This window comes from Berghia stephanieae, chromosome 2 (assembly GCF_034508935.2).
Source record: "Berghia stephanieae isolate SIO BIC M18660-M18661 chromosome 2, UCSD_Bste_1.3, whole genome shotgun sequence".
NCBI lineage: Eukaryota > Metazoa > Mollusca > Gastropoda > Nudibranchia > Aeolidiidae > Berghia > Berghia stephanieae.
In genome coordinates, this window is record NC_088361.1 from 43,331,096 (window position 1) to 43,343,912 (window position 12,817).

Sequence of the window (12,817 nt, forward strand, 5' to 3'; positions counted from 1 at the left end):
ACAGTAAGGCCATTCAAATGAGCTGATGCGAGATTGCTTTATAAAGATGGGGGGGGGGAAAAGTAAACGGGTATACTGTGAGATGAGATTAAGGAGCTTTTAATGCATCAATAAATGGACAGTGGACGAGAATGTCATTTCATACCGGACGAATTGGCACGTGATGACTAGTTAACTCGGTAGTGATACTGATGCACTTCAATGCACAACAATTGTTTGTAACTCTTGACATAGGAGAGTTTGTTTACATGTCCGGTGTGTTGTTTACATTAGGTACCACGAAAGTTCGAAATTGCAGTTGTTTTGTTATAATATAAATCACGGCCTGTCATTGGAATTTTGAAAGAGAAAAGACGTTTTGTCAGCCAGATGTATTATGTCGCAAGAGAAATGACAGCCATTTTTTTCTAAGAAATAAGAATTAGGACTCACACTTCTAAAAATGTTGGCAAAAGTAAAAAGAGGACCAATTTCAAACAAATGTTGCCAAATAAACATATGGCACTTAATCAAATTTTTTAATGTGCATTTATCCATTTAGACCGACGTGCACTTATTTGCAGGTCTGATAACCCAATTTATTATGGGCTCATTGTCATATTGGAATCTCAAAAAAATGACGCAAAATATTGTCCATTATGATTATAATAACAATGTTAAACTAGAATAGACCCATAATTATAATTGCGTTCGGGTGTCAGACCTGTCCATCACCTCGATCTATACTAAGAGTCTAAGAGGAATAAACAAAAACAAAACAAAAAGCAGTTATAATAATAACTTTGAAAAATACTTGTAAGATGAAATTTGATGGATTAAATTAAATGTTAGATTTGATGTCTCAAATAAAAAAAATGGAACATGATAAAGGGTAGCATGATAAAGGGTAGCTCATACTATTGTGTACATTGTGATTATTCAAAATTTTAATAAAATGTCATAATGTTGTAAGGCTGTATTGTAAGGTATCCTTTTTGTACTTAACACTGTTACAATATTTGTCACTGCATATAACCAGGTACTCATTCACACCTTAGTCGAGTGGGGTAATGTGTTTAAAGTACCTTAACCAAGGACACAACATAGAGACCAGAAATTTCAACAATTAGTCACCCATTCAGTCACAGAACGCACTTAACATCACTTGATTGACTGAAAAGACGAGATACCATACAGCTGAGCCACCAGGCCACATATAAATTAGCATAGAGGCGCGGGGGGGGGGGGGGGGGGGAGGAAGCATGGAACTTGAAAGAAAAACATAATATTTTCTCATATCATAGTAAGTATTTCATAAGCTACTAATCTTTTATGGTGGATGATCCCAAACTTCGAAAGATCCGAAGTGTCATAAGTTTGATGAAAAGACGAGATACCATACAGCTGAGCCACCAGGCCACATATAAATTAGCATAGAGGCGGGGGGGGGGGGGGAGGAAGCATGGAACTTGAAAGAAAAACATAATATTTTCTCATATCATAGTAAGTATTTCATAAGCTACTAATCTTTTATGGTGGATGATCCCAAACTTCGAAAGATCCGAAGTGTCATAAGTTTGACACCACTCACTGAAGTATGACTAGGCATTGGTAGTCCACCCTCCACCCTTTTTCAGATTATATATATATATTTTAGAAACTTTTTTATAATGCCCCCAGTCTTCCCCTGTCGACAAGAAGAAAAAGAAACCACAAAAAGTCCAATGTAGCAACCTGGTTGCTAGTCAAACATCTGTAAAATTACTCTGCTCAATAGGAACCACGTCTTGATAAATGTCCCATAATATGAATATTTCGAAATTTATTTATTTCTTCTTTTTTTTTTTTTTTTTTTTTCATCAAACATTTTCGACATGGGAAATAAACTCCATACTCCTGATTCAACAAGAAAGTCATCATTTGTGAACATTTGAAAAACTGGACACAATATATAATTATTTGTAATTTTTTTAATACAGTCTAGAATGGATATATCGACACTGTCAGGACTGCAGTAAAATTGCGATATAAGCATGATGTCGACATATCAGTCATTCCAAAAAATGAAAGGGAAACAAATGAGAAAATGCCAGAAATAACAAGGGAGGTAATTCTTGATGTTTGGTGGCCTTTAAAAGGACTGATTTTGAATTTATGATGGTTTACTTTATATGACTTTAATAGTCTAATATTGTGGTCCGTGTCTGAAGGCCAACAATAATTTGATGGACCCTTTCCTTAGCACTGACAAGGACATCAAATAAGGTAGTGCCCTCATGAAGTTGCTGTGAAAAACAGTGGAGGGTCTTGATAGCTACTATAGTGGCTTGGCCGAAAACTGGTCTCAACCTTATCCTCAGCTGACTCCACATCAGCAACAATGGCGTCTTCTAAAAATTAACTATTGTCGTCAAATGTTATCTGAGACTGAGTACGAGTAACAGTGGCATTGGCCATGGGGGGGGGGGGGGGGGGGGGGGTCTGTCTAGTATTATTTGTTAAAAGTCAAGAATACGAATACCAGGAATTTCCATTACTGGTATCAGTACTGAGATATGATGGCAAGACCTGGAACTAGTCTTGATCGCTGACATCATGATTCTGATCAATGATGATTCACAAGATGTTATTGGACAATAATCTTGGTTTTTCTTTGACTATTATCTTACATCACAGCAGGATCTCTCTGCTTTTTCATTGACTGTTGTTTTACTTCATTGCAGGATATCTTGACCTTTTTTGTTGTTGTTTGTTTTAGACAAATTATTGCCGGCATCAATGGTTTGCATGTCGATATAACCGTCTTGTGGTAAAATTGTTGCCAATATAGGCGATCAAGATTTACTCATCTTTATATAGTGGACAAAAAACGGGACTTTGATGTCATGTCGATATAAGCGTGATTTCGATATAACTGTTGTCGATATATCCACTCTGCACTATATTTTATTATATGATATAATTCATCCAGAGGAACAGATGAAGACATAGAGCCCATAATAGGAAAAACATGGCATGCATTTATCACCCTCAGACCTGTTTGGAAGTCAACAAATCTATCTCTGAAAAACAAAGTCAGAATATACAACACAATTTAAAATTATGGCTCAGAAACATGGAGAGTGACCAATACCCTTTGTAAGAAAAAAAATACTTCATTAAAAGAAAAGAAAACTAAAAAACAAAAAAAACAAAAATTCAAACGTTTACAAAATGATGTCTTCAACACATACTCGGTAACAGATGGAATGAGAAAATCTGTAATAAAGACTTGTGCTTGAAAACTGGACAAGAGGAAATTAGCAAACAAATCTCAACAGGAGAATGGAAATGGATTGGTCACACTTTCAGAAAACCAATAACAGACATTACAAGGCAAGCTGTGGACTGGAACCCTGAGAGAAAAAGAAAGGTTGGGAGGCCAAAGAAACCATGGAGAAGGTCTTGTGAGGAAGATATGAAGTTGGCTGGAATGTCCTTGGGAGAGATGGAGAAGAAGAAAAAGAACAGAACACGGTGGGGATGTATGGTTGAAGCCGTATGTTGCACAAGGAATGTAAAGAATTAAATGATGAATGACTGATATAAATTGTGTTTACTTTTTTGGACGTACCTCACAAAAATATTAATACAGTATTATTTTTACCATTATTCCTAAACAATTTTTATATGCCATTGCTAAATATCGAATGTTTGTCTGTATAGAATTTTGAAAGAACTGGAGCAAAACCCCACTAGTGGCAAGTTTTCAAAATTCAGGCCCTTATTTTTTTTTAGCCACATGAGATATGCAGACTTTTTCCTTACATTTTAATTTTGTTTACAGGTTACTACACATCATCTCCTGGTCAGTCTAGTTGCACACAATGCAGTGCTGGGTCACATTGTACATCCACAACACAAACTCAATGCGATCCAGGTTATTATAGTGATGCTGGTGCCACATCTTGTACTGCCTGCTCAGATGGTGAATATGCAGACTCTTCAGGATCACCCAATTGCACTGCCTGTCCAGCTGGATACGAATGTCCTAATAAAGCATCTTCTCCAGCCATTTGTGATCCAGGGGAATATAGGTTTGTTTATTACAGTCCCTTTTGTACTTTAGCTTTTGTGAGCAAACGATTCAATGGGCTAGGGTTAGTTTGGACGACTTTGGGTTAGTTATATTTTTCAAAAAAGCTTGATGTACATTCGTGACCCAGCATCACAAAACGGTATCATTTTGGGATGAATGGGACCACGAAAAAGTGAATTAAACTTAAAATGATAAGAAATATTAACTTTTGAGTGTTTTCCAAAGTAAAAAATGGGATTTACTCTCCACCATACAGAAAGTAAATTAAATCTGAGTTTCTTATTTGTGTCTCCTACATCTAGTTCATCCTGACATAATACCGTTTTAGGCCATGGGTCACATTTGCGACCCACCTCATCAATTTGATATTATGTTGGAATGAAGTAGGTAATGATAATTGAGTTAAAAGTCAAAATTATAAGAATTAAAGAATTTAAGTTCTTTGGAGTCTAAGAAATAAAACTCTCTCTCTCTCTCTCTCTCTCTCTCTCTCCTCGATGATGTTATTCATTTTCACGCAGAATCTATGAGTTAAGGATTTTAAAAATTCAATTCAAAGTGTCAGGTCAATCCCAGCATAATACTGTTTTACTTTTTACTTCTAGCTAATGAAAGACAATTTTCAAAATAATGACCAATATTCTTGTTCCTATTGAATGTCGGTGTTAATTGATTTTTATAAAGAAAAAAAATATGATCATCTATTTTGATAAATTATTTTTTAGCACCTGATTAATTTAAACTTGCATATTTAGCTATAACCTCCCGGGTTTCTTTCAGAGACTTTAGAGATAATATGCAGTGGGGAGGGGGGTGGAGTATAGGAAGGGGATGGGGAGAAGTTAGAAGATTTTTTGGGGGATGGGGGGGGGGGGGGGGGGGGAAGGGGGGGGTAAGTTTAAGAATAATAATGATAATGGTCTTTCACACTGATGGTGGTATGGACTAGGGTATTTTTGCTGGTAATAATTAGTTTAGTTTCATAACATTTTAACAAATTTTCATTTAACCCATGCTTAAATAATCAATATTTTTACTCATCTCAAGAGTGTGAAATCACATTGAGAATGAATACACAATTGAATCCAGATTCGTTTGTGAAAGAGAACAGTTGTTATGTTTATCATTTGTTAAAAATAAAACTAGAAAGAAATAAAGAAAAAGAAAACAAATGGACGTTTTTGTTGCATTCATTCTCCCTAAAATGCGGTTTTGCTTTTTAGTTCTTTAAACATTTAGTAGACCTAGTTTGCAAAGAATTGTTGAATAAAGTAGAATTATTTTCATTGTTTTACACTCGTGAAATAAATATATAGAAAATCATCTAACTCCTAGATCATCTTCCTGTTTGTGAACAGTCTTCTCTCATATTGGCATTTGAAGTTTTATGGATATGACTTAAAATTTGTGAGTTGATCCTTTTTTCAGTCTTGGCAGTCAGAAATTGTGCATTGCTTGCGGCACAGGAACATATAAAGCCAGTTCAGGTGTTGGTACCTGTCAAAGCTGTCCTGCAGGATCTGAGTGTCCTACGACGTCTGCAGGTAAGAATTTGATGATATTATATGTAAGTTCATCAGAATTATGAAGCCCACAGTGCCTTAATCATTGTCGTGTCTGCAATGTAAGTATCTCCAAATGTCGATGTTTAAGTTATAATAGACTGCGCTTGGAGCAAACCCATGCAAAATGGATTTTACAACATCCTCAGGGGGAAAGAGAACAGAGACATCTAAGGGATCCACTATAATGAGACAGACATCAGACATGACCTACACCTGTTGATCAGAAATATAGAAAAGTATAGGTGAACGATAGCCACTAATTTTGAAACTACCTTTGTAGAAGTGGTTGGTTTAATTTTTTCTTGCAGTTCTACTACTTATGAGGCCAAAACATGTCATTGCAATTTAATTTTCTTAAGGTACAAGCATTGTCTACTCTTTCTTTGTATGCCTTTTTAAAAGAAAAGTATTGGGCCCAGAAGCATTTCGACATGCATGAAAAGAGAGATTCCATTCTCCTGTTATGTCAACTATTTCTGATCTCCCCAGCCACCTGGTAATGATTGGGTAGCCGGTTGTGATAATAGATCAGATGCAGTAAACCAGAGCCCAAGCCAAAGTTTATCAATCGATTGTTACTGTCTATTTTACATTCCAAGAACTGGGAAAAAGTACATCTCCGTTTCTAAAAACCTGTAATTGTATGAAAATTACAGTGTCAGACAAAGCAGAGAGAAAAATCTATGAAAATTTGCCCTCCTGGACTTTTTTTCTAGTTCTATCTAACACTATCACACTTTTTCAGATTTTTATCTAACACTTGTGCCTGCTTTCCAATATTTTTATTTCCATGGCTCTGAAAATGTTCTGTTACTCTTCAGGTACCTATAATCAGCTAAATACAATCATGAATGGTTACATCAAAACTATTTCTAATTAAATTCTGCATTATAGTTCAATTTATTCTTATACTACTAAATTTACCGAACAGCTTGTTCAATTTTTATTATTTTACATATTTTCTATTTTCAGCCTCTGGTTGTAGTAATGGCTACTACTCCCAATCCGGTGCCACTGCCTGCCTCCCCTGCCCTGGAGGTTACAGTTGTAACGACCCCAGCCTTTCCCCTGTGTTATGTACTAGTGGAACATACAGCACCAACAGCAGCCAGACGTGTCAAAATTGTCCACAAGGTCATTATTGTCCTGATGATGGCATGCTAGAACCAACTGCCTGTGCTACTGGCTGGTACCAAACTAACACACAGCAGACCTCTTGTATTGAATGTACTGCCGGTATGAACTGTTTTGTCAAATAATTTTTTATTTTTTTTTACAATCTTTTTTGATGGTCGCATCCTCATAATACAGTTGCATGTTCAAAATAAAAATATTAGGATTGTTATTACTCAATGAATTGTGAATAGAACCAAAATATCAACTCTGTATGAATGATCAATATCAGATTAAAGCTAATACCATCCAAGCCAGGCAATCAGGGTATCAAGCTTCAATATTCCTAATGTTGATAGTAATCTTTACCTAAGCTTTTGAAATATATTTAATTTGTGAAGCAAACTAACGAGCTGGTGATAAGTTGAAGATAGTTCAGACCTATAAAATCCTCCGCAACCATTTTGTACCAACAAAGCAACATCTTTTAAGGTTTTTTTCCTTTTGCTTGTGCATTGACAGAAATATAAATTTCGCTTCATCAATGTATTAAATAAAAGAAAGAATAAAAGAAGAAGGGGGAGGAAGAGGAAAGGAGGAGGAGGGTGGGGGGGGGGGGGGGGGGGGATAATTTACCACCTAATTCTCCTGTTGTTTATCCCATCATCTTCTATATTTAGTTTTTGGTTTGTTTAGGTTCTATTCATTATAAATGTAATAACTATTTTAACTGCAGAAGTAAATGGATTTTTAAATGCTCCAATGAAAAAAAAAAAAGAATGCTAAATAATTCAAAGTGAAGTTCGGTTTTCCATTTGTGCATGAAGTTTAGACATGGAGTATTTAAAGTGTCAAAGATATGATAAACTATCATACACCCCTTCCATCCTTAATCAAATATGTCCTGTACAAACTTTCATAACAAATTTGATCTTGTAATAACATTAAAACCCATATTATAATGCGATCTTTCAACTTGTGATATTGTAATATAAAAATATGCACTCAAGTATTCAAACAATCATCTCCATACAGGTCAGCGTTGTCCAGACGCGACTTCTTCGCCTGTTGACTGCAACAAAGGTGAATACAGTAACAGTGGAGAGACTGCTTGCTCTACTTGTGTGGATGGTGAATATGCAGACTCAACAGGATCAGCCAACTGCACTGCCTGTCCAGCTGGATATGAATGTCCTGATAAAACTGCTGCACCTGTTACATGTGATCCCGGAGAATATAGGTTGGCCAAGTTTTCCACATCCCTTTTTCCATACTATTCTGGAAAAGTTTAATGAAAGAAAAATGAGTTCTCAATTCAATACATTAACATAGTTATGTCATAAAAGGACATTTTGTTAGTGGCCTTACTTTTTACAGTTTAATAGGTTTTTACTGATTGTTTAGATCAAACTTTGTGTTGTAGCATAGTGTTAACAGTTTTTGCTATATTTTGTATCTGATGACTGGAAAAACGAATCCCTCACAAACACACCCCATAGCATCGCGCATAATAGTAATAGTTCCTCTATATCTAACCAACATTAAACTTTGTAAAACATGCAAAAAATTCTGTGGTTTTTCTCTGTTTCTAAGTTTCTGTACTATTATATTATTTATTATCTGGGTTTTGTTGGTTGTTTCCTTTCTTTATTTTTCTTTTTTTTTTGGCGGGGGGGGGGGGGGGGTATTCTTTTTTGTGTGTGTATGTGTGTGTGTGTGTAGGGGGGGGGATGGAGGGGAGGTCTTTTTAAAAATATTTTCATGGCTATTGCTGTTACTATTACCGCAGCAGATATAGTTATTTTTTAGAAATTCTAGTTTTTAATCCTAGTAATAGTTTTATTCACATTAATTTGAATTTGTTATAATTCCTTTTGCAAACAAATTTTCGTATAGATAGAACTTTGCTTTATTAACTTGAGAATTACTCGAACAGAAGAAAAATGAAAGAAAAACTCCCTTTTGTGAGAGCTGCTCGTCAAAATTTATGGTATATTTTAAAAGCTCCTTTCTCATAAGCGTTTTTGCTTTTACAGTCTTGGCAGTCAGAAATTGTGCATTGCTTGTGGCACGGGGACATACAAAGACAGCTCAGGTGTTGGAACTTGTCAAAGCTGTCCTGCAGGTTCTGAATGCCCTACAACTTCAGCAAGTAAGAAATCGATATTTTGTAATACTGCTTTTTCTACAAAGACTTTGTATGAATTATATTGTATATTTTGAAAAGTTGGAAATTTATCTCAGTTAGATTTTTTTGTGGAGAGGGGAGAGAGAGGGGGGTCCTATTTAGCCTCTGATCTAAGTGAACTAATAGCCATTATAATTTATGAGCTGACCTATGTGATACAGACAATGCTTCAAAAATATTTTCGGGAAGAGCAATGTACAGAATGGAAAAACTGAAGACCATTCGTGACTCTCAAGTCAAAGTATGACAATGATAATGAAACATAAGTCTGGACTGAACAAAGTTTTGTCAAGAAGCTCCCAAGATAAACAGAAAGAAGAGAGGCGAATTGAAAACACTTTGTAATATTGTCACATTTATGAAACATTGTATGTTCTTCATTTTTTTCTAAAAACTTATTGACCACTTGTGGTTATTAAAGGTAAAATGTACCAAAATATTTAATCAAGGCTGTGTCTGTTCTTATTTTCATTCCAAAAAAATATTTGCTTTCTGTTTTCACTGTTGTCGAAACCTGTATTTGGAACTTGGCTTTATCAGAGCAGCTGCTTAATTGGAACGATCTGCCAACGGACAGAATATTTTTTATATAATTCCAACTGGTTAATTGGCATTTATACCTGTTAATTGGAACACAGTCAGAACCCCAGCAAATGTTTTAAGAATTTGTTTCTTTCCAAATAATTAAAAACATGAATAGTGTCATTGAAAGGTACAAGAATGGAGTCATCCCATGTCTTCAAACGAGCAAAAAAATTGGTTTATTAACAATGTCGTTGAGTCTATCACCACCCATTCCCTTTAAATATGGTACATAATACGTTACAATTTAGCCATTTGAGAGTCTTGGTGAGCAACAAATGATTAATAAGAGCACAGGTAACGATACAATGGTTGATCGACTACATTCATGTAATATTACATATAGCAAAGAACGGAAATTAAAATTTCAGACACACCTATGCTCTGAAATACTGTACTATATAGATAGCCACTGCAAACAGTATATGGAAACCACAGGCAAAACTGGTTAATTGGAACACTGCTTAATTGGAATGATTTCTGCATAATTGTGGTGTTCCAATTAAGCGTCTTGTCATTTTGTAAATCAGTCCTGAATTCCTTCCTTTTTCATAGTGTGCGGCCATTTAATTCTTATTTGCACCCCAGCTAAGCTGTATAAATATAATTGATATAATCTATAAAACATTGCTTTATCTTAATTGATGTGTCACAGTGTTCTTTAGTTTTACATTATTTATATATTTTACATATTCTATTATCTGTATTGATTGATTTACCTATTAATTATGTTATTCAAAAATGCAAATCTGTACATAAATTATTATTGTAATATATTGTTTTATTAATATTATTATTTTATTATTATTATTATTATTATAATAATTATTATTATTATTATTATTATTATTATTATTATTATTATTATTATTATTATTATTATTATTATTATTGTTATTATTATTATTATTATTATTGTAAATCATTATTAATGATACTATTTGTTTGCTCGCTTCCAGAATCTGGTTGTAGTAATGGCTACTACTCCCAATCCGGTGCCACTGCCTGCCTCCCCTGCCCTGGAGGTTACAGTTGTAACGACCCCAGCCTTTCCCCTGTGTTATGTACTAGTGGAACATACAGCACCAACAGCAGCCAGACATGTCAAAATTGTCCACAAGGTCATTATTGTCCTGATGACGGCATGCTGGAACCCATTGCATGTGCTACTGGCTGGTACCAAACTAACACACAGCAGACCTCATGCACAGAATGTCCTCAAGGTATGTTTGTGCGGCTACGTGATCTAGTGGTATGACACTTGCTTTTGGATCAGAAGGTCCTGGGTTGAGTCCTTGGAGAAAGCTCTTTACTCACATTCTCTCACCGTACTCAGGTGTAAAATGATTACCTGGCCGTTAACAGCGTTGTCTCTGTCTGAAAAAAATTGTGATATCGCCTATGTCCTATCCTACATGTTAAATGTTGCTGTTGACCAAGGACACCTTGTAGAGCGCTTTGAGCACGTTTAGTGGATGTTGTGCTACATAATAGCAAGCTCAATTTTTTGTTTTTTGTTGTTTTTTTTTTGTTTGTTTGTTTGTTTCTTATCTTCTATTATATGAACTGAATATATCTAAAACAGAATGTATGACGGTATCTAAAAATAATAACCCACCAGCCTGTGTAATAACAAGCAGAGGACAAACAATACAACAAGTTGAATGTTTCAAATATTTAGGCTTCAATGTAACATCCAATGGAAAATCAGATTGTGAAATAAAGAAAAGAATAGGTATGGCGAAGAATGCATTCAACCAGCTGCATACAATCATGAAAAACAGGAATATTAGCATGAAAACAAAAATCAAAGTCCTGGATTGCTATGTACTGTCTGTGCTGCTATATGGTTGTGAGAGCTGGACCATAAACAAGACCATGGTTAAAAGACTGGAGGCAGTGGAAATGTGGTTTTACAGAAGAATGATGAGGGTGTCATGGATGGAAAGGAAAAGAAATGAAGAAATTTTAGAAATGGCAAACAGAAAAAGATCACTGATAACAAAAATCATCAAACGCCAAATGGAATTTTTAGGACACATTATCCGCCACCCTGGTTTGGAAATACTCGCCTTGACTGGAAAGATGAATGGAAAAAGAATAAGAGGAAGACAAAGAATAACGTATTTGAAAGGGATAAGAACTTGGACAGATGAAGCTGAGAAAGGTGGCGCTGCTTTAATAGAATTGGCAAGAGATAGATCAGCTTGGCGGAAGATGACCTCCGACGTCTGCTTCAGATATGGAACTACATGAGATGAGAGATTATATGATATTAATTCATTCCAACTTTTAAAAAAAAAGTTCTCAAGCCTTATTGTATCATGTTGGCTAATATCATTAGTTAAATGTCTTTCAGTCAGAGTTAAAGTTAACTCAAAATTTAATCTTTTATCTGCCTAGGATCTAAGTGCACAGATCGCACCGCCAGTAACACATTGTGTCCCAAGGGAGAGTATCAAGACGGACGTGGAATGGAGACATGTAAATCTGTAAGGGAAATAAATAACAATACACTTTTTAGACTGTTGAATAGATGAAACAATAGAAGTGCTATGGCGCATGTTAAGTCTTAAATTAGTGCTTATTTTATGGAGATTATTTTCAGCTGCAATGTCATTCAAGTCTTTAAAGTATGTGTATTAATTATTGATCGACAATGTTTAAAAGAAGAAAATGATTAGAACAACTTACTCAAAGCAAAAAATAACAAACTTAACCTTATCTTTCTGTGTATCTAACAGTAATTTTGTGACTTATGAAATATTGAATCTTGTTGACAGCACTCTGAATAGACTGGCATCCTGTTTAAAAGGTAGCAAGCAACTATTTTGCTGCACAGAATATGAGATAGACTTAAACCCCAATGATTCATTGGTATAAAAAGAGAGAAAAAAGTGTATAAGTATGATATTATTGATAATTCAATAAATGGATATTCAATACGTGATCACGTCCTCACCCCTACCCCATCTCTCAATAAAAAGTAAGAGATATTAATGTGTTTGCTAAATTAAGGCACCCTCTTACCAGAAAAACAACAATAAAACAATGTGTCTTAAATGTGTTTTTAATTGCTCCAATCATTTGCGATTTGATTATTTTCTATCTTCATTCAGTGTGCAAGTGGTTATTATGCATCCAGTACAGGAAGTATAACATGCACCATCTGCCCTGCCGGATCTGCCTGTGTTGACCCCACTGTTGGACCCGTTGCCTGTAACAGTGGAGAGGTGAGAGTTGTACTGTAATAAATTTCACATCAGATCATAGAAGGGTTAACAAACCCAAATTATTTGCCTGTGATTTACT

At 35.1% G+C, this 12,817-nt stretch overlaps 1 protein-coding gene across 3 annotated transcripts in view; it reads left to right on the top strand.

The window, feature by feature from the left end:
- LOC144964930 (uncharacterized) overlaps positions 1–12,817 on the top strand; it is a 163,990-nt gene that overhangs the window by 21,571 nt on the left and 129,602 nt on the right. For 2 of the 3 annotated variants that reach the window (XM_078899726.1, XM_078899727.1), the window contains exons 6-13: positions 3,806–4,055; positions 5,486–5,601; positions 6,595–6,858; positions 7,771–7,975; positions 8,772–8,887; positions 10,465–10,728; positions 11,909–11,997; positions 12,625–12,738. In XM_078899726.1, the coding sequence (XP_078755852.1) occupies positions 3,806–4,055; positions 5,486–5,601; positions 6,595–6,858; positions 7,771–7,975; positions 8,772–8,887; positions 10,465–10,728; positions 11,909–11,997; positions 12,625–12,738 (1,418 nt within the window). The remainder of the gene's footprint in view (positions 1–3,805; positions 4,056–5,485; positions 5,602–6,594; positions 6,859–7,770; positions 7,976–8,771; positions 8,888–10,464; positions 10,729–11,908; positions 11,998–12,624; positions 12,739–12,817) is intronic. The other variant, XM_078899728.1, reaches the window with a different exon arrangement.